The sequence below is a fragment of the Aptenodytes forsteri genome, unplaced genomic scaffold (genome assembly GCF_000699145.1).
Source record: "Aptenodytes forsteri isolate BGI_AS27 unplaced genomic scaffold, ASM69914v1 Scaffold8, whole genome shotgun sequence".
NCBI lineage: Eukaryota > Metazoa > Chordata > Aves > Sphenisciformes > Spheniscidae > Aptenodytes > Aptenodytes forsteri.
Genome location: NW_008796218.1, coordinates 11,109,326 through 11,137,232, shown reverse-complemented (window position 1 = coordinate 11,137,232; position 27,907 = coordinate 11,109,326). Strand labels below are relative to the sequence as shown.

Below are 27,907 nucleotides of genomic sequence, written 5' to 3'. Positions count from 1 at the left end.
AAGCCTAGGAAGCAGAATCTGAAGGATGCCAGTGTGCATGTGTGTGTGGCTGCCAGTCAGCACAAAGTCCTTTGCACTGTAGTCTTTTTCCCATTTCACAGATTGTTTATTTGTATATACCTTCTTGTGTTATACTAACTAAATCTTAATTACTTTGCTCAGAAATTCAGTGGCCAGAGAAGTTCTAAGAAGCTGGAATTCTGTGGGGCTCTATGGTTTTAATTGTGTTTTGGGTTTTTTTTATTGAATTGTCGAGAATAACAAGTGAATGTGCTTTTATAACTTACTACCGCTCTTCTCTGAAGGTATCACAATGATCTACTAATTTTTTGTGCCTTCAGGCCATAGCATTAAAGAGGAAAGGACAAACCTCAAACTGTTCAGAGGTTTGGCTCAAAGACTTATCCAAGCCTCTCTGGTCTGGAAGCCTTACAAGAACTGCCTTTTTGTATGTTTTGTGAATTTTTTTTCTAATTCATTGTTTTGTCATATCTTTAATGACATAAGAATACCCTTTTATAATGGTGAATCTTTTGCTTCCAATCCCCGTGAAAAATTTGGGGGCTGGGAAAAAAGCTGCATAACAATTTACCTATTAAGAATGGACTTTTTTTCCTCAACAGATTTTCATAGAAATTTTTCCATTCTTTGTTTGGTATCTCATTTAGAAAGATTAATATGCAGTTAAAATCAAGTTTGACAGTAATAATTACCAAAAGTTTTTCAGTGAGTTTAGCTCGGAAAAAACTGGTTTACGGTTTCCATATTAGAAGTCATCTGAACCCTGAAAGTTCATGCTTGTGTCACAGTTTGAAAGAATAAAAAACTTTTCTTAGAATCAGAGAATCGCCTAGGTTGGAAGGGACCTTCATAGGTCATCTAGATCAATCTCCTACTCAAAGCAAGTCCACAGAGGTCAGTTACTCAGACCTTCTCTAGCCTAGTTTTTAATATCTCCAAGGATGGAGATTCCAGAGTTGCTCTGGGCAGTCTGTTCCAGTGTTTGAACACCCTCATAGTAAAAAAAAAAACCCAACCAAACAAAAAACCCCAAACAAAAACCAAACCCCAAACTAAAACAGGTTTTCCTTCTATCAAGTCGAATATAAGGACTCTTTGCAACTTGTGCCTTTCACTTCTCATCCTTCCACTGTGCACCTCTGAGAAGTCTCCTCTGCACCCTCCTGTTAGGTAGCTGTAGACAATGAGATGCCTGTGTTCTTTTGGCCTCTCCTTGTATGACGTGTCCCAGACCATGCTGGCAGTCCACTGGACTTGCTCCTGTATGTCCATGCTTTGTACTGGGGAGACCAAAACTGGACACAGAACTTCAGATGCAATCTTGTTAAGTGCTGAGTAGAGGGGGGGGGGAATCACTTCCTTGACCTGCTGGCTACGCTCTTGCTAATACAGCCCGGTATGGGGTTGGCCTTTGCCGCAGGAGTGCCCTGCTGACTCATGTTGAACCTGTTGTCCACCAGGACCCTTGGGTCCTTCTCTGGAAAACTGCTTTCCAGCCAGTTGTCTCCCAGCCTGTACTGGTTATTCCATCCCAAAAGCAGGACTTAATCTCTGTCAAACCCTTTGATGTCCCTGCCAGCCCATTTCTATATCCTATCAAGGTCCCTTTGAATAGCAGCCCTGCAACTTTTGTGGATTTTTGTTGACTTAAACACAAAGGAACTGTGTATCTAAACAATCACATAATTAAGATAATTCATCTTACATTTTAATTATTAATGATGGAATGATTACTAGAAAGGTCACAATTAAAATTAAATCAATAAACTGGTGACTTTGATTAATTTCTGACACTAAATGTAGGAAATAATTCAAAGCTAATGATGGGATTGACGCTAAAACTAGTTGCTTTCTATGTTTTTGGGGCAGAGGGTGGAGAAATTTAAGAATCTAGGGGTTTTTCCATGTATGGTTCCAGTGAGGTTCTATCCAGGATAATATCTTTTTATGTGATGGACACAGGTGTCCATAAAGCAGAAGTGTTTATAGGGTGGGGGATGTAATCACCAGTAGGAGCTCTCACATCTCAGCACATACCTCCTTTTGATTTTCAATTTTTAAATTACATTTTTTAGAAAAATATTGCAGATGCAATTTTCATACATGAATATGTATTGCAGCATCATTTTCCTTTTGTTCTTGCTTCATTGCTTGACATAAGGAATTACAGGTCCTAACTGGAACTGCCAGTGTTCCAGCTTCTGCCATTTGTCTCTGAGAACGATGCTGGTTCCATCTTCTCTGTACCTTCCCTTTAGGCAGTGGGGCACAACAAAAATCTTCCCTCGGCCTAAAAGATCTCATTTTAAAATATCTGGTCGCTAATTCAGCTTCCACTGACAGTACCGGTCTCTTTAAAACCTGAAAAATCTTTGCGGATGTGTCCTCATTCTCAGTTCAGTTTCTACTGCAGGTTTAGAAAGGGAGTTTTACACAGGTGTGGTCATAAATTAGGAAAATGAAAAACCAAATAGGAGGTAGCTCCTCCTCCCCTTGCTCCTTCCCCGTTCCTCTCCTAGTACAGTCAACTGAAAAGACTGTTTTGGAGATGGTCACTTTCCCATTAATCCAGCATTCCCTCCTGCTCCAGCAAGAAAGTCATGATTCTGTATTAAACATCGAGTTATCTTACATAATTTGGTAAATTGGATGCCAGAAGAATAACCTTACAAATCCACGAGAATAAGCAGAAGCAAGACAAAAGCCTACCAAAATGCTTTTAATAGCGAGCAGAAATGGCAATTGAACACCTTGACTACCGTATTATAAGAAAGGAAAAAAATTAATGCAGTGTATTTTTGTCGTTCCTTGTTAAGAAAATTCCTTCTTAAAAATAGTTTTAGACCAAAATAAAGCTTTTAACATGGCCATTAATTTAGGCTTTTCAGTGTGCCAGGTTATACTCTTTAAGTGACAGAAGCGTATGTTCCTTCTCTAGCCACAGATTTTATGGCTGTAGACCCGCAGCTAGTGCTGGAACACAGGCCTTTTACCGCAGATCTTTGAAGTTAATTCTAATCTGCATTGGCTGCAAGTGAAGCAGTATTTTTTTTGTATTTTTTTAACAAACATGGCATTTTGTTATGAATATTTTTTATGTGTGATGTTTTTATAATTTCAAAATAAAGTAAGCACAGTTTTTTTTAAATTAATGCAAGAGAGTCAAACTTAAGTAATTGTTTAAAAACTAAATAGCCTATTAGAAAAAATTAACTTCTGAAAATATCCAGGTTTTGAGTACTGTGATGATTTTGATACTTAGCAGATACTGTGAACAGTATTTGATTGACAATACATATCTTGAATTTTTTCTAATTATGTGTTTGGGTTTTTTAAATAATTCCTAAGAATATATGACTGATAAAGAGCTAGAAAAATCTTTTAAGTATTATGACTATTTTTACTATTACCATAAACTGTTAAAAGGGTTAAATTTCCATTTACTGCTTGCAACCCTTTCCCTAAAACTCAGCCTTAAATAGCCCAAGAAATATTTATTGTATCCTCAAGTGAAACTTAAATACCTTTCCTCTTTTACAATTTCTGAATGACCCAGCAAGGGCTCTAGTAAAGCTTTGCTGAACCAAGCTGCTAATAGTTATTTAATGTTGTTCTGTAGCCTGAAAGAATCTCAGTAGATTTTTCCTTTTAATCTCTTTGAATTGCAGGCTCATAAACTTCTCTGATGAGCCTGCCAGTGTTTTCTTGGATCCTGCAGTTGAGACAATGGAGCTGCAGAATCCTTTCACCTCTTGTTGTCAGACAAATCCAATAGACGGCAAAGCCAGGCAGGCTGTACTTCTTGTGAATTAAGATTCGTTTTTCAAGTTACGGTAGATGATCAGGTCTTCACAGTTTTTCCCTGTATGTTCAGGAACATGTTTCAGAAAGTACAACTCGGCACGCAGAGTTCTACAGCTTGAACAGACGTCACATATAAGTTAAGCCTACCACAGAACTCAGTACTGGTAACACCACCAGTCTTAAATAACCTCCTCCGGCAAGGGAGTGAAAATCAGACACCGGTTTACTTCAGAGAACCACTAATGAGAGAGTGATGGCTGTAGTAATAATGATGTAGATTAAATAAGGAAGAGCACAAGAAATATTGGAGTCACTAACACACTCTGCGAAAACTGTTAGGTTTGTAGTTCTGCTTGTAAGCTCCCCAAACTCATACTGGGCTGTGCCTCTGTTTTTAAATAAGTGGCTAAATCTGTTTCTGCTGTCTTAAGGTACATTAGATTGGGTAGTGTATTTAATAGGAGAACTAGAAAATAAAAAAGCTTCGTTCAACTCAGGAAAATAAGTTTCTCCTACTTGAACCGGATAAGCAAATAAATGCAGCATACAAAACTGACTGACAAGAGCGGTTACTGGATTATGTGCTAAGTTTGGAGACTTCCTGAAGTTGAGAGTGCTAATTGAAAATCTACATCTTTTGAGATAACCAGTAAGACTCTTTCAGACTTGAGCATCAGACTAGGAATAACGATCTCTGTTCAGGCTGGGAATTGTATGAGTGATTAATTTTGCCTGTTGATTTTTTTTAAATTATTTTTTTATTTTTAAAATGGTAATTGCAGTAAAGAATTGGAAAAGCTAGTTGAAATTCTGTTTCCCAGGCTTCATATTGTACTATGTTTGGAATAGAAGAGAGGGTAGATTTTTCCTCAGCCGCCGCCTTCGTTACTTTGCAGGTAACTTTACTTCAGGAAGTACGGAAGCCTCGTGAATTTGCATCTCACCAGTGCTCTTCATGGTGGCATATGGTCCATCTGCCCTTTTTGTATTTTCTACCAGCAAGACACAACCCAGAACTCCACCTCCAATTCTGTAAAAGTTGTTCTGAGTGAAATCCTGCTTCATGAATTCCAAATAGGAAGGCCTGGTTTCTTTTAAACTCAATTTTTTGCTACCTATAAATGAAGCTTAGGAAAAGCTGCTCTTCCTACAACCTAAGCGAGCGTTTTCCTTTGTGAATTTTTCTTCCCAGTATTAAAAAAAACCCAGGTGAAACAGGAAGCGCTTGCCTTTTTCACACTGTTCTCACAGCTATAGTATTGTCTTCTTCTACCGCAGTGGAGAGAAGAATGTGAAGGTAGGTAGGTAGAGAGACTTCATTTTGATCTCTTTTTTTTTTTTTTCTTCCTCAAAAAAGAGGAGGAGACGTCTTTACTTCACACAAGGCCTGCTGGAGGAGAGGCCTCTGACTGGGTTGGTGGGTGTTTTCAGGACATCCATGGTTCCTGTTCTCATGTTTTGTAGCTAGAAGGCTGTACCAGACTGACTCCAAGTAATGTTAGAGTTATTTGGCAGGAATTAAGACCATCTGACCTTTTATTTTATTTTGGGCATTTCATCAGTTAACTAATGTTCTGATCAGGTGTTAAGAAAAATGTTGTTCCTTTGTATAACTAAAACATTACCCATAGCTCTTGTTTATGTAACTGAGAGCATGCACAACAATGAGAGTGACTGATTGATAGGTATATCTTCCAGTTTTCTTTCATCTTTACACTCTTGCTGATTTTTTTCTCTTTTTTGACAGCAGTAAAGTATTAGGTGTGAGTGGGTTAATTTTCTTTTAATTCTGACCTTTTCATTACAGAATAGGTGTTCAGCAAAGGTAACATCAAGGAGGCTGCATTGATTCTGTCATTATTTCCAATGTGTCCGATTTGTTTTAATCTCCTTCATTAAAACTAATTTAGATGAGGCTCATTCTCATGGATCTCTAATGTACATTTCTGTTAAAATTAAAATAGTTAGTTGCAAAATAAAGCCTGGGACTTAATATTTGGGGTTTTGTGTGTTTGTTTGTTTGTTTGTTTGTTTTTTTTAAACTGGCCTTAAATGGCCAATTTAAAAACTGAAAATGTAAGTATTAACTCTTCTCTTCTCCCCTCCCCAGTTATACATAAGGATAGTTAAAATGCAAGGGGTTCATTTCACTACTGGGACAAGTACTTCTACTTATGATACTATACCTTTAAAACTGATAGAGCTATGAAAGGGAAACAATTAAAAAAAACCCCCAAAAAACCCCAGAAAACAACAAAACAGATTGGTTAGATTTTAAGGTTAATTTAGATAATTAACTATAGAGAAAGCTGTGATTAGCTATTGCTAGGATTATACTTTCATAGTAGCCTGAAACTTCTTTGCAGCAACTTACCCTACTTTGTTGTAAGTTAGGAATGTTACTTGGGAATAGCTTGCTTTACATGGTTAACGTGTGAAATCAACTAACAGAATATCGATGCAGGTCTGTTCTGAGTCACTACTTCACTGTTCAAAATCTGATACCAGCTTTTGAAGAGTAAGGTGGTTGCAATCAGATGATGATGTTTGGTGGTAACGAAGGAAATACTCCATTATCTGATCAGATAAAGGTATTATTTTTCCTGGGGTATTATTGGAGGAGGTAGCTGCAAAGTCTCTTATTCCTTCTTCTCAGTCCAGAGCAAAGAGCAGTTACATAGAAGAAGCTGGGAACCATTTAGAATACCTTACAATCTAGTGATTAGGTGAGGCAATCTCTTGGGAATTAAAATAACATAAAATAATCTGGGTCTCTGACTTTTTCAGCAAGTGCTCAATAAGTAGTTCTGGAATAAGAAATTCTTTCACTGCCAACTTACTTTTCATAGAAAGCCATAGACAACACTATATGCTCTAGAAAGCTTGATGTTATTAAACTATAAAACTCGTTTAAAAACTCACTGATCCAAGAGAAGGAACGCCTACTTTCTCAATAACAACCTGATTTAAACCTTAAATAAGCCCTAAGCTCCTGAGTCTTGCCAAATCTAAGGCATTTCTGCGTATGTGCTAAAGATCAGCTTTCAGCGTTTCTGGTTCTTTTAAAAAACAGCATTTGGGGAGTTGGAGCTTCCAGGTGTCAGGCAGCAGCTGGGAGGTTTTGTGTAGTAAGTTGTAAGGGGTTTATGTCCGTGTGTGTCATGTCCCCCCCCTTTTTTTTTAATAATATCTTACGTCTTCACAACTTTGTTGACAAAATCTTACATTGTCAAGTTAAAGAACTTGGTGTGAACTTTGTACATCAGGTATGAGTGTGCTGATAAATTGCAAAAAACAAATTGTATTTGTATTGTACAGTTTGCATTTGATAATTTTGATTGTATTGTACACTTTATTTCATGCTGTACTCTATGTTGGAAGAACCTAGGGGATCAAATGGCAATGGATCTCACGGGTGCAGGCCAGAACTGACCTTCTTTCTGTGCCGAGAGACTCTTTCTCATAAAAGAACACTTGGACTAGTCTTCCCCTAAAAGTGTTTTTCATTTCTCTTTTGTTAGGAATATCTTTTTGCAAGAATCCTGGGGTTCTTCTCAAATGCAACCCTAACATTTACTCGGTGCTTATTGGGGGGTATTTGGCTTCTCCTTTCTAAAGGCGGATGGGTTGCCTAAGAGAGATTGTGGAGTCACCATCTGTGGAGGTATTTAAAATCTGACCGGACATGGTCCTGGGCAACCTGCTCTAGCTGACCCTGCCTGTGCAGGAGGGTTGGATTAGGTGATCTTGAGAGGTGCCTTCTGACCTTAACCATTCTGTGATTTTGTGAAAAGTACAGGTAAGCAGACATTCACAATTGCAGCTTGTGGATTTGTAGTTACAGCCAGGCTTTTAAAAGGTATTTATATCAAAACAAAATTTGCCCCTAATTTCACATAATTGTTTGGATGCACAAAAGTACTGGTTTCAGTAGTGGCTTAATTTCAGTAATACCTCTTCACCATTTACTTTTCCTGGCTTCCTGGCCACAGTTGGACATTTTCCAGCTTATGCAGAGATACGGAAACTAAAATTTGAGAGAACTGCATTTTTAACTGATAATGTGGTCTAGGTATGACTCTCTAGTAGGGACCAGATTGACTGCTAGGTACATAAAACTATGAATTTATCAGTAAGAAATAAGGACCTGTACGTTATCAGGGTTGAACATCTGTCATGTTTTCTTTATAGAAGATAACCTGTCAAAAGAATGGCCGCTACATGCACAAATTTATCTTGAGGATATGTCCTGGAACGAAGGTATGAGGAGCACCTTACTACTTGTTCCCAGTGCCTTTCGTTGTCACTGCAAATGTTTTCTATTTTTTCTGCATCTTATACTATTATGTTGTCTTATTGTAAGTTCTGATTTTCTTATATTTTCCTCAGATTTAGCTATTCTGTTCTCTGTGATTATCTGAATTGGAACTTTCTGTGATACTTATTTTGCATTCCTTCTTCATCTCTTCCCTCCCCACCCTTGCAGTACCACTTTTCACCTAGCTCTCTTCTTGTAGTATAATTGAGTATTTAGATTTCCAGATTCTTCCCAAATCTTTCATGCATCTTCTTGCTCTTTCTGTGATGACAGAATGCAAGTGTTTTCATACGGATTTTTTTTCATCTGACAGTGTGTTACTTCTCTCCTTTATATTTCTCTAGCTTTTATCATTTACTTGCTTTTTGAACGAATGGCTGATTTTTTTTTTTTTTTTTTTTACTTAAGCTGCGGGGGGAAAATCCTATCGACTTTCCTTTCTTCTGTTTTATGTTTGTTTCCTGGGTTAGCAGTCTGTTTTGGAACCATCCTTGATCTGTCATATGTATAATTAACATCCCTTAGTTTGTTCTTAATTGCTCTCTAAAGATCTTGGTACTTTGTCAGAATTAAGTTCTCATTCAGAAATATTCAGTGATGTAGTCCTTTTAACATGTCTGTTTCACTGATGTGCACCTTTGTATTATTTGTGTGCATTTTTGTATTATTTGCTCTTTTAGAGACTACACTGATGCTGGCTGTTTGGCATAAGAATACCTCACAGTCACTGAAACACATCTTAACAGTATAGTTATTTTTTGAGCAACAGATGGTAGCACAGGTACTGATATTCACAATCCACACACAAATTATGCTTTGTTATTAAAAGCAGCTTTGTGAAGAAAAGTGTGCATTTTTGTATTATTTGCTCTTTTAGAGACTACACTGATGCTGGCTGTTTGGCATAAGAATACCTCACAGTCACTGAAACACATCTTAACAGTATAGTTATTTTTTGAGCAACAGATGGTAGCACAGGTACTGATATTCACAATCCACACACAAATTATGCTTTGTTATTAAAAGCAGCTTTGTGAAGAATATCCACAATAAATTCTTGATTCTTCTCAAGGACTAAAGGCTTTTTTGTTTTCTTTTTTGGCAGATGAACAATGTTACACTCTCTCATGCCGATGTGGTGGGAATTACACCGTCTTCAAGAGTGAAACCAAAGATGTATCTTTAGTTTGTTGTGACACATGTTCACTTGTTATCGAGATCCTTCAATGATTGTTTCAATCAAGCACGTTAAGAGTTACAAACTGTTTAGAAGACTGGACAAACAGCAGACAGCATCTGCTAAGAAATGTATGTTAAAGAAAAGGGGGGCACTACCAGAATGAGCTCAGTTAGGCTTAAGAAAGGAAATGTGGCCATTTGCTAACATAGCTCTGCAGACACGAGGCTTGGTTATTAAAAACCTCCAGAACAGAACACTAAGTTCTGTACAACCGGAATATATCTCATGATCTAAATGACATTTCTTTCCCAACAAATGACAGAGTAGCTTCTTTCAATCTCAGTCTATATCAGCTATACCTTAGGCCCTACCTCTTAGGTTAAATCCTTTTAACAGCTCAGATGACAAAATTTAATCAGGAGGCATACACGTGAGAATGCTTTGAAGATAATGAAGAGTAAGGTGCATTAATGGGAAACAGGAACATTTTCTATTTAACTTCATTAAATCCTCACAAGGACTTGAGCCTTGGACAGAGGTGGCAGAGACCTGCAGGTCAACCAGGCTGGTAGCAGGTCCAGTGCCTACGCACCGGACTGTAACACTGCATCTACATTAACGCTTTTGAAGCAACCCTCTCTGCCATCTGAACAAATGCAGTCTTCATTCCTTAGACAAAAACTAACCAGGAAGCTGTGCTCTGGGCCCTACTGGGTATACAGTCCACTGGGCCAAACTAGAGCTGGTTTAAGGACAACCCTACAAAACACATTAAACAACTAGCAGATCTGGAACCCCACTGGTGCTGTTTTCAGTTCCAATCCCACACTACTGGCTAATGTAGGCATAGCCTGTGTGCGGCTCTGGATGTGTGACAATATAATAGTGCATTGGGCCTTTTTCAGCCCCTGTTAACAGTCAGTGCTAACCTTGGCTTGTAGTAAAACCCCAAACTTTTAATAAATCCAGTGACTAGCCAGAGGAGACAGAGGCATATCAGTTTTGTTGATGACAGCAGTATATCATTCCCACTTTCAAGTTAGATGTAATGTCAGAAAGAGTCATCTTTGTCAAGTAATACTTTTGTTTATTCTAAGCAAAAATAGTTCTATTGATTTTAGTAGAAAATATTATGAAAGCTGGCGGTAGTCCCTTAAATCTTTTAATCATCAAGAAATCTATGGCCATTGGGGCTTGCACGTAGAAATCCAAAGTCATTCAGAGGCCATATCTGTAAAATAAAATACAGTTATAAGAGATTTTTATCACAACTCGAAGTTCAGTATTTTCATTTGTTAGTGTTGTAATCGTTTCATAAACTGCATAATTTTTTAGCTCTTTGGTTGACAGGGTATATGAACTTTTCTCATTTGTGTGTTTCTTTTACTAGGAGTAATAAATACTATATATCAGGAGGAATCATCATTCCATAGTGGCTGGAGACAACACTAATTTATACACAACATGCTTTGCTATGGAGAGCCTCACAAATTACATTTTTTTTTTTCAGCCTTGGAAATAAATACATTCCTAGAAAATAACTTTTAAATTCAGAGTTTTCTAGCTTGTAAACCTCTTAAAAGACAAAGTATATATTTTTCATCCATCTAGGAGAAGAAAATACCACGAACATCACCTCCCAGTGAAAGTAGTTCTAAGGTATACATTTGTATGTTCAACATGGGCATTTGAACTGCAAACACCAAACCTTGGGAGAAAATTCCATAGGCTTATAGGTAAGCTTATACCATGCAAATAGGTATAAAGGGGTGGAGTGCCTGCCACCATCAGGGACGCTCGACCAAGGGGCTCCTCTGGGAAGGGGACTACTATGCGGAAAAGGAAGGAGCACAAATCATGACCAAGTACAAGCACAAGTGTCAGAGAATGATGCCCACCAGCAAGAAAAAAAACTTTCTCTCCAGAACACTAACTCTATAGCTGTTCATACTACTGAACGCTCCCAGGAGTACTTTCCTCTGAACATTCACTAATTACATGTAGGCTGGTCTTGGATGCAAAAAAACCTAACAGGGAATCAAGGACATTCTTTTACACTTTGTCCTTTGTCTCCCTTGACTGCCTGTGTCTCTTCGCTACACGTTCTTTCAAAGATGGCACGAGGGGATCAGCAGGAAGAAGGGAAGGAGATGATGTTGAAGAATGAATGCCCTTCTGTGGCTCTAATCCCATAAAAATCTCACAGCCCCTGCTCAAGATGAAGCAACCTAGACAGAAAAAGGTGATGCACTACCTTGTTCCCAAAGCATCTGTCAGTGTGATGTTTATCTTGCTCATTTTTCCTTAGAATTTGATCTTAAGGAAGGCATGCAGTCACCTTCCAGGAACAGCAGCTTACTCTTAACTGAGTTCATGGAACATCCACAGCACAGAGGGAGCCTTTGCTGCTTTCTATGTGGAGTGAAAAAGTAATTTTTTCAGTTTAAAAGAGGAAGCACAGTGCCACGGTTCAGTATTTCAAACCCCAAGACTTGTCCCCAGCACTAAAGACAATGACAGAAGAGGCAGAGGCAGTTAAGGATGGGCATAGCAAGACATAGCATCAACTTACTAGGCTAGGACCGTGCACTGCTAGAAGCTCCCTAGACTTGCATCTGTCAGGCCCTTTGCAGCACTGTGCTAAGTTGCCATCAGCTGGATTGTGCCTGGGCCCTTAGGAGGACAGAAGGATGTATCATTCTCAGCTCCTCAAGTCCTGTGGATCTGAAAAAGGCTCAAAGCTCTCTTGTGCAAGTATCTTAGAAAAATACATGTCTTTTTTGGCATGTGCAGTTAAGGGAAGAGCATGAGGAACATCTGCTGGTATAGAGAAATACACAGAGGTAACTGGCTAATATGCATATAGAGACAAGACGTAAGTTCCACAAAAATATATAGAGATACGAACCAACAACAGAAGGATATTTGTGATCTTGGTTAGAAGCAAAGCTACAGAATTCAAGGCTCTGCAGAGGGCCTATGCTGGCTGCAGGCTGGGTGTCAAGTCTTGGGCCTCAAAGGCAAACGGGAGTAAAAGGGAATAGGAATATCCCATATTACAAGTCTAAGCTGATTTGAGTAAAGGCCCAAAGAAGGAAGTTTCTTAGGCCATTCACTACGGCACAAATCTCACTTCAGGCAACTTAAATCACACCTACTGCAACTTGACTTTCCCACTGCTACTTGACTTTCTTTCAGTGAAAGCAATCAAATTTGTTTTAAATGTTGTTTTGACAATTTAGTTTCAAATTCATCACCATAATCCTAGTGATGGAGTTAGAATGAAAATGATGTTTTATCCAGTCTGTGTGCAGGAGAGAATGCAAAAAACAATACTCGTGGTTGGAAAGGAGATGGAACAAGCCTTCTATGGGAAACAAAGACATGCCACTGTGTGTAGTAATTCCCAAGTCTTTTAAAGTTATGACAGAAGTTGACTGTGACTTGTTCATTCAAACTGGCTAGTCCAATTAGCAGCTATTTCCCCTTGCCCGCTTTGGTTTGGCCTACATAGATTTGATCTGATGGATGGGGGATAAATGGGGCTAACTAGCTCTTTTGAAGATACGCTACAGGTCTGTTTTTGACATGGAGCCTATGTCCAGGGAATGCACAGGATATCCTACCTAGGATAGGATGAAGTGTGAGTTCTGTCAAGTGGGACTCCCTAGGCTTTTACTGAATTTGCAGCTACTTTGATTTCAGTGGCATTTTTATGGAATGAACTTGTCTCTCAGAGTGGCAGTTGATATGGCGGCAGGGAGAAAAGGGGCAAATAAAATCCAGTATCATTATTTCTGTATGGATTAAAAACAGGTGCACCAACATTGACTGAGAATCTCGGGTCTAAACTTCACAGATGAGTTACAGAGAGATTAACATTTATGTTTTGCCAGGAATAGGTTGCCTAAACAAACTTGGTACAAGCTCGCTCTCTTCTGTTGAAATCCATTACTTCCAAATTAGATTTGTTTTTTTTGCATCCATTACTAAAAACGTAACTTAGCATTCCAAGGCACTGTTACATCTGCTTCTCCAAAACCCACTTTAAGATAAAGCCACATAAGCTTCCATTCTCAAGGCAGTAAAAGACTTTTCATGAAAGAGAAGCCAAACCTCTAGTAGACGACATTAAAAAGCATATATAGGTTTCTTGGCCAGTGGTCTACTAATTAGCTACCACCATGCGGACTAGCTGTATTCTGCTGCCTTTCACGGTAATGTTCAGTAGCAACGTACAATAGCAAGAGCACTGTATTCTAATGTGAATTACCATAAACAACCCAAACTATAAACACTCATTTGAAGAATCAATCTTTTTTGCTTTTGTTAGGCACCACATACTTAAATCTCATTAAAATGTTAATAATCACTACCCTATATGCACCGTCATAAAACAACTGCTATAAAATTTGATTAAATAATATTTTTTATTAAGTTTCAAGTGATTGCATACTATTTTTTTAAACAGACAATATTCTGGAGTCCTAAAGTACTTCAATATATAACATCTGTGTGTAAGTTCCATTCATTTAACAGGGTTTACTGCTTGCTAAATTTAGGGTTCAGTCCTGTCAGTCACTTCATTAAAGTCTCTCAAACATCTTCCTTGTTGGGGTACAAGCTGGAAACAAATTTATTGCTGTAGAGGGATACTGTGAATAATTATGGCTGTCCACATACACAGGTTCTTAATATAGACATGATTTGCTAACAGTCCCCTTAAAGTAGTAAACAGAAGTTTTTCTATACTAGTACATCAGTTGGAGAATTTTTTTTTTTTCAGTTGGATTATTAGTACCACATTCTTATTAAGAGGGCTGTCAGCACATCAGCATCATTTGTGTTTTAGCAGTTAATAATCCAAGCTAAAACTTGGGTCATAAAAATAGCCCATTTAGAATCAGCATTTTTTCCTCTGGTGTACACGGTAAGGCAAACAATACCGAGAAGGAACAGAGAGCACTCAATAAACACTAGGGAAGAACTCAAAGCAAATGCTATCCAGAAAGAACAGAGGTCAGACAAAACTCGGTGGTGGGGCTGAGGGGGACACGTTATTTGAGGTTTAGTGAGCAATTATGATTATGGTCAATAGCTGCAAGGTTTTTTGAAAAGTCCTAAGTTGGGTTCATAAAAACTGTAAGAATATAAAACTTTGTTAGATTGGAAAGATCTAATTTTCCCTGTGCATGTAATACAGCTGTGCTAAATTATGTTTTTGTGGATGTGTTGCAAGGTTTTCAAAACCTTTTTTTATTGTTCTGAATGGCACCATTTTAAATCTAGCTTTCTAAAAGCTGGTGCGTAAGTCTGTAATACATACTCCCTTGTTTCTTGGATTAAACTTTTTATGGAGAGAAAATTGCCTTAGTTTCTTCTTTTTGGTGAGTAAATTAATAATGCAGATAATACGAAAAAGTAGTTCAGTGTGAAGTAAAGCTGTAGAATTTTTGAAACAGGAGGAACAACCATGGAGATTTATACAATACAATATGAATTCAAAGCATTTTTAAATAAAAATGTGGTGGACAATTACGGTGGCACAGATTTGACTTTACTGTTAAGGCTTTTTCACAGACTTAGTTTAAAAAGCAGCAAGGCCAGTCTACATGTCTAAAGTATGTATGCAAGTCCTAGAAAGATAACCTTTTCTTCCATCTTTGTTTTTTGAACTATAAAACTACACTGCTCAAATTACAACAACAGTGAAATATGGAGCTGCCCTTTTCTACCATGTTGCAGAGGCAAGAATCAAATTAAGGACGGAATGTATATCCATGCAGTAGGGTGTATGCGCGTGTGTGTATGTTTGTGTTTTTATCAGGTTTGGATTTGCTTGCAAAATAATTCATTCAGTTTTCAGAGGCAGCGCAGGCTCAGAGAGTGCTGCTCAAAAAATGAGTCTTCCCTCAAAAAAAACCCCACCATTGCTGAATTATCCTTTTACAGCAGGTGTTCAAGCTTTCCTTTACATTTGCTTTGGCCAGAGAGTTAAGGAGGCAAGTTTTAATACCTAACACCCAGGCATTAAAAGTGCGTTAATGCAACTATTTTTAGATACTATAAATATATATATACCTTAAAACAAATGCGTCCTCTTATCAGTCCGTAAGGAACAGGTCCATAGCACCTGGAATCTGTAGAATTCCTGAGATTATCACCTTCTAACCAAACATGTCCTTTAGGCACCTATGATTAAGCAATATTGAAATGTAAAAAGAAAACAGAATAGAATGGTATTAAGCATAGTTTGCCTTACAATATGTTTTCTGATTTCTGTGTTCTGTATTTCATGACTGTATAATGAACTAATTTTTTATTGAATCTAGTAAGACACAGTGCCAGATTTGGAGGGATGAGAGGGAGTGCTCCAAAGTATCTGTTCTATCATGTGCTCAAAAAACAATAGTTTGCAACAAAAAATCCAAAATGAAGATGTAAGAGGTTAGACCAATGTGACAGGGTCATTAATTTAATAGACTTCAAAAGAGGTCATTAGGATGTTGACTGAAAATCTGCCCTCCTGTCGCAGTAACAGCATGAACAGGGCAGCCACACACTCATCAACATCCTGGGGCCAGCACCAAGGCTAGACCTGTTAGTAGATTCATGATGAACTAACTGGTAATTGATTGTGACATCAATTACGAATAATCTCATCATTTTATCGGAGTAGGCTTGTCAAAGTTCTAATTAAGATCACAGTTCATTCTATGTGCAGGCAGAATCCACAACACATTATATTGCAATAATGACGATCACAAAACAGCAAATCCCTTTTTATAATTTGAAAATTAATGATGGTGACCTTATACTATATGACAAAGACCTTTCATTGCCTATATATATTATGCATTGACTATATTACATACCATAGATTCATGGCATTCACTGACTGACTCAATACAAAATGAGAAATAGCAACATAGCTGTATTAGTTACCTAAACAAGAGTATGAAGCTTTCATATATGAAAAAGTCGCTGCTGTAAGTCTTAAACTAAGATTTCCGCTTGGAATATACAACACTATTTTGATACAATTTTTTAAAAACATTTCAGATATAGATAACCTCTTTCAAGTTACCAAATAAAATACTTAATTATTTTTCTAATCTGTTTTTGTTTCTAAAATTCTAAACCAGCCTGAAAATTTAAAAGTAGCAACATACTCTCAATCTAGATAATATTAACATGGACTTTAAGTTAACATACATTTTTCCAAAACCAAATATGTACTTGAAACATTACTATGCCCACAATTCAGAGAAAAACAAACAAACAACCCCCCCCCCAATTTCAAATGAAACTCAGAGTTTGAGCAGTATAAACATTAATGTTTTAGAAATAAGCCACATGGACTCGTAAATACAATAGTCTACATATACAGAATTCAAGGATAACAGACTAAACAAAACAAAATACCACTCTAGTAGTAAAGTCTGGATGTAAACCATTAAGAATAAAACCAGGTCCCCCAGATAAACATTTGAGGAAAATGCAGGTGACGTGTAATTTTTGGTACTTCTGGGTATCTGGCCACTTAACACTTATTGGGAACCTTGTCTTTAAATAAGGCTGTTCAGCTCTCGCTTAGTCATGCTCCCCTCTGCCTGTTTCCCGAGTAGGATCTGAGGATAGCACGCTACCGGAGAGTCCCTTTGTTGAGCAGTGGCAAATGTATAAGCTACGGATTAAGAACCAACAGTTCATCTCTGTCAGCGGCAAAGAGATACTCGTCATGGAAAGCATACATGAGCCTGTCCATCTTCTCCCAGCCGCCCCCCCGTATTTCTCTGGTATCCGGGACAGGTGCTTTGGGCATGTCAGAGGGCACGCATACCTGCCTCAACGTTTTAGAATCTGTATGTGGAGCTGTAGACCAGCAATATGTCTAAACCCTTTTGAAACCTACCGAGACTGTCTCCTTCCACAGTCTCCTGTATAAAGGAGTGCCGCCTTGTTTGTTTTAAACTGATGATCTAGTTCTATCAAGGTCCTTTACTTCTTGTTCTCCCAGTCCTTCAATACAGGATTTCCATATCCAGCCTGTCTGCCACCTTTGTTATTTTGTAGGCTTATCAGATTCCTGGCATGTGCATGGAAGAGCTTTCTCTGGGAAGGCCAGTTGGTTTCAGCTAGATGACTTTGGCCCTCCTCCTACCCAAGCAGCTTTGCAAACAAAATAACCAAACAGAAGTCAATTTAAAATAAATAAATTGAAAAAAAAAATCTATCCAGAGTCAAATGACCTGTGTAGAATATACATCTCATCACATGCGGACATATGTTTTTGATAGGTCTCCATTTGAGAATGTACTGACATTCCTCTTTTCCTCAAAGATTCTGTGGTATACAGCCTATTTAGCATATGCAGCAGCAATTGTTACGTTAGTTGGATATTCATCTTCACTTATTTGCAACGTACCCACCTAAAGCATTCACTGTGTCCACATCTTACATGAGTTTGTTTTTCAGGTGCGTATTACAATGCAAAGCAGCGTTCTGACCTTTCTGGTGCAAACTCTCCTGTCCAGCATCTACCAGAATTACAAACCATACATCAAACCACTGCAATTTTGAAAGACTATCTCAGCAAATACACAAAAAGGAGAAGCATGAATTGCTATGAAAGGAAGATTTTTTTTTTTTAATTAAGTAAAAAAGCAAACTCGCATTAACATTTCACATTTCTGAAAAAGCGTCACTTCTTGCAACATGCTGCTGTTTCACACAGAGGACACCACCAGCTCCCCTTCTACTTTACTGGTTCCCATGCTTTCCCACTTGCCCCGATTCACAGGCAGAACATGAAGCTCATCTGTTACTACGTGAAATAAGGACCCACTCATAACACAAGTATATCCAAACACTTCTAGGCCTTCCCGTCTTTCTTCCATGCTCCAAAAGTATAAAAAATAAAATCAAGGGTTTTTGCCACCTGTGGCACATCACTTACTACTTCTAATGCTACTAATAATTACTTGTTTAGACAAGATGTTCATAGTTTGCACTCCAGATAGAACATTTGCAGTAAAGTATATTCCTGTATCCTGAAATTCACCACTTATGGTAACTTTTGTAGTTCTCCATGGAAGGTATGACAGGACCCTATACCTCTAAATTTGTTGTTCAGAGTACTGTCACAATGTATGATTCATCTAGAGATAATACAGTGTAATACCTTTGTATGGTGCCTGTCCATCATCTAGGCACTTCACTACAACCTAGAATTAAGACAAGCAATAAAAATCACATAAATGACATGAAAATGTAAAACCAAATACCAGTGACAGGCCATAATCATTAATTTAAAAAAAAAAAAAAAAAAAAGAGTTGTTTACACTCCATTGAAATAAAGGCTAAAGCCAGAATCCTTCAACGGTTTGTGCACCAAGCTATTTCTAGACCAGATCACCGATTTCAGTGGGATTACTCACATTGATTAAAGTTAACTTTGAGTATCAACCTTTGCAGAGTCAGGACCCAATCTGAAACAGCTCAAAGCTATGCAAGCACAGTAGCTGGGAATAAGATAAATTTTTAACCAAAGAAAAAAAAAATAACTATGTAAAACTTGTATTTGTAGTAAGAATATATTAATTACACACCAATAGGCTGCTACTGCCAAAATCCCCAAGGCAACGGGAAAGCCACTTACTTGACAATTCACAACGTTGCATTTTGCTATGTCCAGGCCTCTGGACATATGGACCTCTTAGACAAAGTTAATTGTATCTAAGAAATACAACTGAAATCACAGTTACCATTACTACACACAGAAAGATTGCGAGTACAAAAAATACTGAGAAGAGTGCCAAAAGCATTTAACTTAGGCTGGGCAGCATTTCAGTTCTCCCTTACACATAGGCCAGAACTAAGATGTGAAAGTCTCACAAGCCCAACAACTGAATTTTCAAATAACTAACCAGCGGGTCACATGCAAAACCAGCGATTCCACAGCAGCGCAGGTTCATGCGAAAACAGGCTGCCTCTGATCGTCTGCAGACTACTCTTTGCCTCAGCAACCCTTATGCCTCTGGTTTTGTGCAGATTATCTGAGGATTTATTTCCAAGGAACAGCAGTTCTCAGGCAGAACCGGTTATCTGAGGTGCAGCTTATATGCATGAGAATACAGCACACTGAGCAGACACATGACTCTTCCCCCTTCTCCCCTCCAAGGCTCCGAGGGCTCTAGTACAGGAGCAGATAGACCAGAAGAGCAAGATTATCATTTAGAACAACTGAGCTTGTAGCAGTAGCTTATTCTGTTTCAGATCAGATAAATAAGCATCTTTCACTGCCACAAACCGGCTGAATTTGCAGGGCTGTTGTCATTTACTTAGTGGTATAGTTAAAGTGGCAAAACTGAAGTACAGGTCAGGTATTTGATGCATACTTATTAGCATAAAACATTAATTTACATAAATGGACAGGGGGAATCAACAAAGAATTATATTCTTGTGGTCTTTTTTACATGACGCCGAATTTTGTTCAAGTAATCTCACTAACTTCAAAACCAAGAGATGAGATGCCTGCGCTGCATTAACTGGCATACTAGAAAACTAATATACTGCAAATAAGATTAACGGATTAAATTATCTGCCTCAAAAATACCCCCAAACCCAACTAAATGAAAATAGGCTTTTGTGGTCTGGGTTGGTTTTTTTTGTTTTGGTGGGGGTTTTTTTGGTTTGTGATTTTGGGGGACTTTGGGGGGAGGTACTAAAGATGGAGAAATAGGGATTTTTAATAAATAAGTGGAGAATTATAAACATGAATCTCTCGCAATCTTTCCTTTTGGAATTCCAAGCAGTCTGTGTTTGTCAGAGAACATCAGCATGTACAATCAGCTGGGAGTAGATGAAGTTTGAACTTTCGTAAGGTCACAGGTATTCACATCACCTCCAGCAATATCAAAGTTTCAAACTTAAGAACAACTTTAAATCATTCCCATCTTTTCTTTTCAGTTGAGAGGCTTCCTTCTTGAGCTATGATAAGAACTAATCTCAGCGCTGGACAAAAGAATAAAGTCTGCAAATTCTCATCTATCCCTACTAAGATCTATTTAAGTGCCTCCTACTTTGGTACAAGCAACAAATGTAATTGCTTCATGGCCTGCGGGTGTTCATTGAACAAAAGAAGCTTTTGTGAATAAACCACAGGTGTTACCTTTCTTGATTAAAGTGAAATATGATGAAAGAATCTACAATATCAAATGACAAATTTACTAAATACTGATTAAATTGCCTTATTTAAGTAAATTGCATCTAGTTAGGATAAAATATACACCACAGAAATGCGGGAGTTTGTTTTATCACTCTATACTTAAAGTCTCACATAACTATTCCTTAATCCTTTATTTATTAATTCAGAACCAAGAGTGAATAATGCTTAACAGATACTCTTTTTTAATGATCCAGTTGCCCTAGGCACCATTTCTGCAGGCTTATCGTAAATGTTGTTCATATTAAGGTTGCCATCTATATAAAACCCAACAACATTAATTAGCTCAATGTTTTCAAAGTCAGCATAAGCATTTACGTTTCCTTTCTTGTGCTGGAAAAAGCTATGAAATGGTAGCAACCACACTGGAACTTTAACTGTATAGCAGATCTTAAATCAGCATCTTCTAAGTATCACTAAAAGGCTGACTGACCTGGAATTTCATACTTCTTAAAAGAATATAACAGAATGAATTTAAGGTAAATTCATCGGTACTTCCGAACAGTTTAGCATTTTCCTTTTATTTATTGAATGGTTTAAGCTGCTTATGAATAAGACATAACGTACTTGGCCCAGTTTGTTTAAATACACATATTAAAAAGAATACACTGTGACCTTGGTCCAGATTATTATGAGAAAAGATGACAATGAAACACTAACAGGTTTTTATACAGAAATTAAATTCACTGTGATGAAATATTTATATTATGAATTCATTCTCTAATATTAAGTCACTGGTTGTTTTAATAGTAAATTTATAAAAAGGTAAGATATGAAGACTCGTCTAGCTTTACGTTTTGAAATTAATTATTAACTAATATTAAAATCACATAACCTTCAATAGTAGCAATGTTAACTCATACTACAAGGAAACTAAAGTATATTAACTTAGATTTGAATTTGTTAGACATTTTTCTCTATCGTGCAAGCGTACCAGTTGAGCGTTGTTCTTTAATAAAAATTTGGGGAAGCTGTTACAGTAATCTGTTGAAGCATTCATTGGTTATTTGAATGTTTGGTTTTTAACCATTGTTGCTCCTTCTAAACCTTGTGTAACGCACAAATAGCTGCTGCTGTTCCTGAGCTTGCTTACTTGGAGCTTAAAAGGTTTGATCACTGCACTCACTGCTTTATGGGAAAGGTCACAGAATTTTCACATCAGAAATATCTATGCCAGTCAAATGACGAAAATATATGCTTTCTCTCAGTATCACTTTTTGGCTGTTGCAAAAGTTTTCAACTGTGTTAAATAATAATTCAAACACTTGCACGCGTAGTTTACTTTACTTCTACAAATATTCTCATTTAATATTCAGATCTAGAGCATATTGTTAAATATGCTGATCTGAATCAGCCTGAAAAGCTATATATCCAATTTTTAAAATCTCTAGCTGCAACCCTAAATTTAAATTATTAGCCATCATTCCTTTTCTAAAAGTATTATCAGTTAAAATTAAAACCAACTTAAAATTAATAGAATTAATAAAAACTGAGCAAATATTACTGTCGTGAAGAATAATGCGCAGATTTTGCACACGCTTTTTACAACATCCCTCTTTGCATTAAAACAGTGGTTCTCTTTTGAAAACAAAATCACTTTGCTTTAAATAGTGAAAAATTATCGAAGTTTTTTAATCCACTACAGTTTTGAAATTTTCATATTTTATAGATGTTGATAGACCAAAACGTTCAAAAACAGATCTCCTAGCTACATTTAGGAACTCCTGAAAAAAAAATGCAGAATATTTCTGCGATTCATCAGTCCAGACTATTATTAGCTTTCTTGATTTATAGAAGATCAATATTTTGGAAGAAAATACTGATTACAAATCCAGCAAAGATTACTTAGCAGTTTGCATAGACTTCTCTCACAGCAATCATTAAGAAGGATTTGATTGTTTTCTTCTCTGGAAACAGATGATGTAACAGGGTCACCCTAAAGTATAGGTTCGAGAACAAAAAACCTCCGTGTTCAAACCCCAGCTGGAACTTGCTGGTTAAAACACAAAACCCATCACCATCACTGGGATGCCCTGGACAAAGGCATACCTGTACAGAGTGATCTAGCTAATAAGCCTGGTAGCAACAATGGCCGATAAATACTCTGAGCAGGGTTAAGGAATCTTAAAAGTATCATCTGCCAGCGCCATCAGGAGCGACCTGAATCTCTGCTAATCAATCTAAGGCCTCAGCTCTGCATGATCTCATCATTTAAGACAGTCGAAAGGCCTTAGCTAGTACGTATAGAGGAGGAAAAAAATGAGAGAGGTCCTTCATTCAGACGTGAAGCTGATATAGGCAGAGTAAAACTTGTGCTCAAAATCTTCAGGGAGTCCTTGAGTAGTTGGTTTCATCATCCTGAGCAGCTTCCTAGAAGTTATTACTGAACTTGGAGCAGAGGAATAAGAATCATAAAATCTTGACGGTTCAAACTGATCTGACCAGTACAGCCAAGACTCTATTCCACACAGGAAAAGCAGCTAGTGCTATAAATTCAGAAATGACTGATCTTGAAAGAACCTTCTCTGAAATCAACAAGGAGATTTCTTTATGGTTTTCCTTCAGGAATGAATTGGCTGAACAGAAGAACCAGGGCAATGTGTCAGAGCCTGGGCAGTGCTCTCCCCCACCCCAGTATAGCTGGCCTGCACTCAAGACCAGCTGATGCAGTGCAGCTGTCTTGTCTCAGTTCAGACTGTGGGGAAGAAAGAGCTGTTTGAGAGAGAGATGCAAGACCTCAGTGGGGAGCTCATTCAGGAGCTGCGTTTAAGCTCAGCCTCTCGCTGCTGTCCCATGCCTGAGCTATGGTGCAGGCATGCCCACGTCTGGCCACCCACCTCCCTGACCCCACAGACATGAGGATAAGCTATGGCGAACGGTACCAGTGCTGTTGTGTCAAGTCATGCCACTCGTATGGTTGTGAAATATCAAAAACAAAACTGCAAAGGTAAAAAGACCAATCCACTTGAGCAGAGGAAACCCTGGAAATACTGGAAAGTAGATTGATAAAATTCTTTGTGTTTCTTTTCCCTTGAATAATTTAGTTTTGATAAATCAGAATTTTGATTTAAAATTACTTCTCAGAAAATTCAAGATTAGTTCTAGTCAAGAACTCTCTGCACTGGGATATAGAGGGATCTGCAAACCAAACAAATCTGCAAACTAATCAAGTAGTCCAAATCAGTTCTCCCTTCCCACCAGACATTTAGAGTAACTTTCAAGCCTCTAGAACACTAGAACTAAGGAGAAGAAGAAAGAGTAAGAAAGATATTTTCCTTCCTCCTGACCGGCAACTATTAAAACTTAGATTAATGAAATAATAAACCATGAGTGTAAACTAGCTATTAAGATACTAAGGACAAAGGAAAGAGAACCAGTGTTTTGAGAATTTTATTTTTAAGTGCTATTGAGGATATTTTAAAGAGACCATCCAATGGTATTGAGCGCTCTGAAATATCAAACCACTTTTCAGTGTCTTCTGTTGAGCATCCAAAATCTGTAGTACTGTCTAGTGATTAAGATACTGTGTTGTTTAACATTACGTTATTCTTAGTACCCACGTAATATTCTTACTGCGTTTGACAAGGACTGTTTAAGAGTTAATAGTGCTGCATAAGACCACTTCTCTGATCTGCAAACACAGTAAGATGCATTATCTTCAGAATTATGTTAGCTCTAGAGTTAACCACAGGATGAAGAGATGCCATCTCCGCAATGAGCCTCATTTTAGCACAAGGTAAACATACTTCCTCCACATCAGCTAGTCTCAGAGCATTAGTGGTGCGTTGTGATTGATTACCAGCAGAGTGTTGCTGAGATATGGATTTATATCTCAGCTTTTTATCACTATGACTTGCAAAAGGCAGTTCCTTATTTACAGACTCTAGCTGTATTAAGTGACATTATTAGGTACTACTTTTGTTTAAGCGACACAAAGGCTTACCATATTGGTGGTTTATGACATACAAGCTGTTTTAATCTGATGACTTACCCCTCACTTTTTCAATTTGTAAATAGGAGCTGCAGCACAAGAACATATGGTACTAAAGAAATTAAAGCTAAAGTAAATGGCATTAAAACAAATTCAAATATAACAATAGGATACTCAATCTGAATTATAAACCTGGATCTGTATTAAGACTTTTAAAAACAGGAAATAAAAACCTAAATATGAAATTTGACCTTTCAGGTGCTTTTTTTAAAGACCACTTCAGGGGTTTACTGTCATTGAGTAATTTCCTTATTAACCCTCATTACTTAGATCTTATAGTTAAATGAGTAAATAATAAAGAAATTTTTTAATAATTGAAACTAGGTCTGAATACCACATTACTAAGAATTAGTTGTTTACCTTTTTAACTTTTGGGTTCATACCACATTGCTTCTGATACAGTAGAAGTATATTATTCATTCTTAAATGAACAGTAAATACACTTGCTTATATCTATAAACATCATCATTGAGCACAAAACCAAAAGAGAGCCCAGCAAAACTGCTAGCCTAATGCTCATATTCCATATCAAAAATCAATAAAAAGGCAATGAAAAGAAAAATTACATTTTCCTAACTTTGTAATACTATAGCAGCTTACTCAAAAAGGGAATTTCATTATACTTTTCATGTAAATAGGAAGACTTCCCTCATTATTATTCTGCAGATAAGCTCCAACCTCTAGCATATGAAGCATCATGTACCATAAAGGCTCCAAAGTAAAGATGTTCCTTATGTACTTACATTTTAATTTAAGCACGTGCTCAATTTATACCCATCAATTTGATATCTGGGATTAGTTCCAGCAACTTGTAATCCAACAATGACTTCAAAGACAGTTTCTTGGTACAGCCTTACACTTAGTGCACTCTGACAAAAATATTTTTTCTCATATAATGTATTACTTCGGCTAAGCAGAGCAGCAAAAGTATTTTTATACCACTATGCAGACTTACACATAACTACTGCTGCTACACTGCATTTCTACTCAACTGAACTATCTCTTTTCAGAACAACTTATTCAATTTATTGAATGATTTTTTTATTTTTCATTTTTATTATAGCTTGGAAGGTTGGTTTGTTGTTTTTTGGAGTTTTTTAATCTACAGGTATCTACGTGGTTGTTTGCAGCAATAAAGTATCTCATCTGTGTAATTTTACAGAGAGCAAATTGTAAACAGAGTTCTCCATTCTCCTATCTATATATATAAGCCATCCTGAGAAGTATATTCATGAATGAAACAGGCTTGGAAGCAGGATCCGATTTTAGCATTCTCTTAGGCTTCAGAGTAAGAATCATATATGGTAGTGCTTCTAAGCACAAAAATCCCTAACTTAAAATCTGTAAAATATGCCAACACTAACATTGACACAGTCTATCCAGACTAAGCACAATTCCTACTAACATGACTATAAGGATTCTCCACTGGGGCAACAAGAGAAGCAGCTGCTTAGAGGTGGTTTCACTCTCAGCTGTGTTAAGTATGTTGTACTGCCATTATTCTGACATCTGCAGTAACTGGCTAACTCATAATACCTACCCATTAGGTGGCAAACACCGGCAAAGAATGAAGCAGGGGTTCATACTACATAATTTGGTAATATTTCTGGCATCTGATACTTTGTATTTACCGTACTGTAATAAGTTTGCAAACATGACGGTAACTATTCTATCACTCCCCAAACAGGAGACAAGTTAGTCAAGGAAAGCTGAGCAGTTCACTGTAATAAAAACAAAACAATCCTCTGACCTGACACACTTTGGAGTCACTGCATTCAAGTATCACTCAAGAGATTTCTCATTTTAAAAAAAGCAGCTACTAGTCTAATATAAACAACAAAACTCATGGCAATTTCTAGGCTTTGCTCACTTAAAGAGTGCCTGCAATTGTACCTTTCTCTGGCAGCCAGACACCCCGGGCAGCACTTCTGGCCATTTGGGATCCTAGCCAAGGCCTTTCCTCAGTTTCAACAATCTTTTTTTCAAAAACCCAACTCAGGTTAATTCTTCTTAAGGAAGTAGCAACAAAAGAAATAGCCGGTTCTCTGTACCTCTGATGCTGCTATTTGCTTTGAAGAATCTTGTGTTTGAATTAAGAGAAAAAGTGCATAGCACAGTGATTCACTAAAATAAGGAATCTGATTAGACAATTACCTAAACACAGACACGTATCACTTTTCCCCTCCCCAACAAGAACAATTTACTTAGTGAATAATCCAGTGTAAGTTATGAGCATAAAGCGCAGATATCTATGTTGAGAATATACTCTTCTGTAAAGGAAGCATCTCCTGAACAGATGGAAAGATCTACCTCTTCAACAACCACTAGAGACAGGAGGAAAACAGATATGCACTAACAAACGAAAGCATTTCCATTTAGATCGTTTCTCCCCCTAGATACAAGTAATGATGTAAGAACTAAGCACGCTTGCACGTCACTTTGCTGTATTTCCACACATTAGCCTTTATGAAAAACATACACAGGAAAACAGGAAGTGGACTCTGCACTCCTCCTCCTCTCATTCTCCTTACATTTTGTATTAAAATTGAAGATGAGAAATCTTGCACCTAGGGCAGAAATTGTTCTGCTGGATAGTCATTTGATTAGCTCAGGGTTCCCAGAAAGGCTGACATCCTGTTAAATACAAATCCTTCCTCAACTTCCTTTTCAAGACTAAGACAAGGGAGGAACAAGATGCTCAGAGAAACTCAGTTTGCGTCTTCTGTCAGCATACACAGAATTCAGGTTTCCATTTCAGGTCATTCTGCTCTGGGAAATTCGTATTTCATCTAAATTACTACTCCCATAGGAGCTAGACAATTTCTTCAACTTGGTAAGAAAGGTGGGTTGGGGTTCTTTGGGGGTTTTTTTTAGTTTTTTCCTTGGTTAAACAGTAACACAATTTGATTTATGGAAAAACCAAATGCTCTATCCTCCCCTTCAAAACTAACAGAGAATGAGTGCCTTCTTTCTGTCCACGAGTGACAGAAGTGTAAATAGAAGTTGCAGTGGTACTGGCACTTAATCGGAACGGCAGATTAGAGGCAGGTGCCTGAAATGTCTTCCCTCAACACCGGAGTGGAAGACACAACAACTTCAACCCCTCAGAACAGGGTATGAATCATATCCTTGCTTTCTGGTCCTAGGTCTTGACTAAATCCAGACACCTGAATCTAGACACAATGTTGACAAGAATTTTGCCGCTGATTTTAGTAAGGTCAGACTCCACTTCAGCTGCTTGATACAAATGAAGCAATGGTACCTGAAGGCACGCTGGTGAAGTTGGCTGTCTTCATGGTAGCTAAACTCTCAAAGGATTTATCACAAACAGTAGCTGGCTGCAAGGAGTGTTCCATAAAATTCTCC

At 37.6% G+C, this 27,907-nt stretch overlaps 2 protein-coding genes across 4 annotated transcripts in view; one reads left to right on the top strand and one right to left on the bottom strand.

The window, feature by feature from the left end:
• Positions 1-10,299, top strand: part of DNAJC24 (DnaJ heat shock protein family (Hsp40) member C24) — a 38,041-nt gene extending 27,742 nt beyond the window's left edge. Inside the window, exons 3-4 of the mRNA XM_009288859.2 lie at positions 8,017-8,085; positions 9,249-10,299. Of these exons, the coding sequence (XP_009287134.1) occupies positions 8,017-8,085; positions 9,249-9,373 (194 nt within the window). The 3' untranslated portion in view covers positions 9,374-10,299. The remainder of the gene's footprint in view (positions 1-8,016; positions 8,086-9,248) is intronic.
• A 93-nt stretch (positions 10,300-10,392) lies between these two features.
• IMMP1L (inner mitochondrial membrane peptidase subunit 1) overlaps positions 10,393-27,907 on the bottom strand; it is a 38,771-nt gene continuing 21,256 nt past the window's right edge. Inside the window, exons 3-4 of one of the 3 annotated variants that reach the window (XM_009288856.2) lie at positions 15,405-15,515; positions 10,393-10,554 (exon numbers count right to left, since the gene is read on the bottom strand). In XM_009288856.2, the coding sequence (XP_009287131.1) occupies positions 10,486-10,554; positions 15,405-15,515 (180 nt within the window). In that variant the 3' untranslated portion in view covers positions 10,393-10,485. Of the gene's footprint in view, positions 10,555-11,584; positions 11,736-15,404; positions 15,516-27,907 lie in introns of those variants that run through there. The other 2 variants (XM_009288855.1, XM_009288858.2) reach the window with 2 other exon arrangements.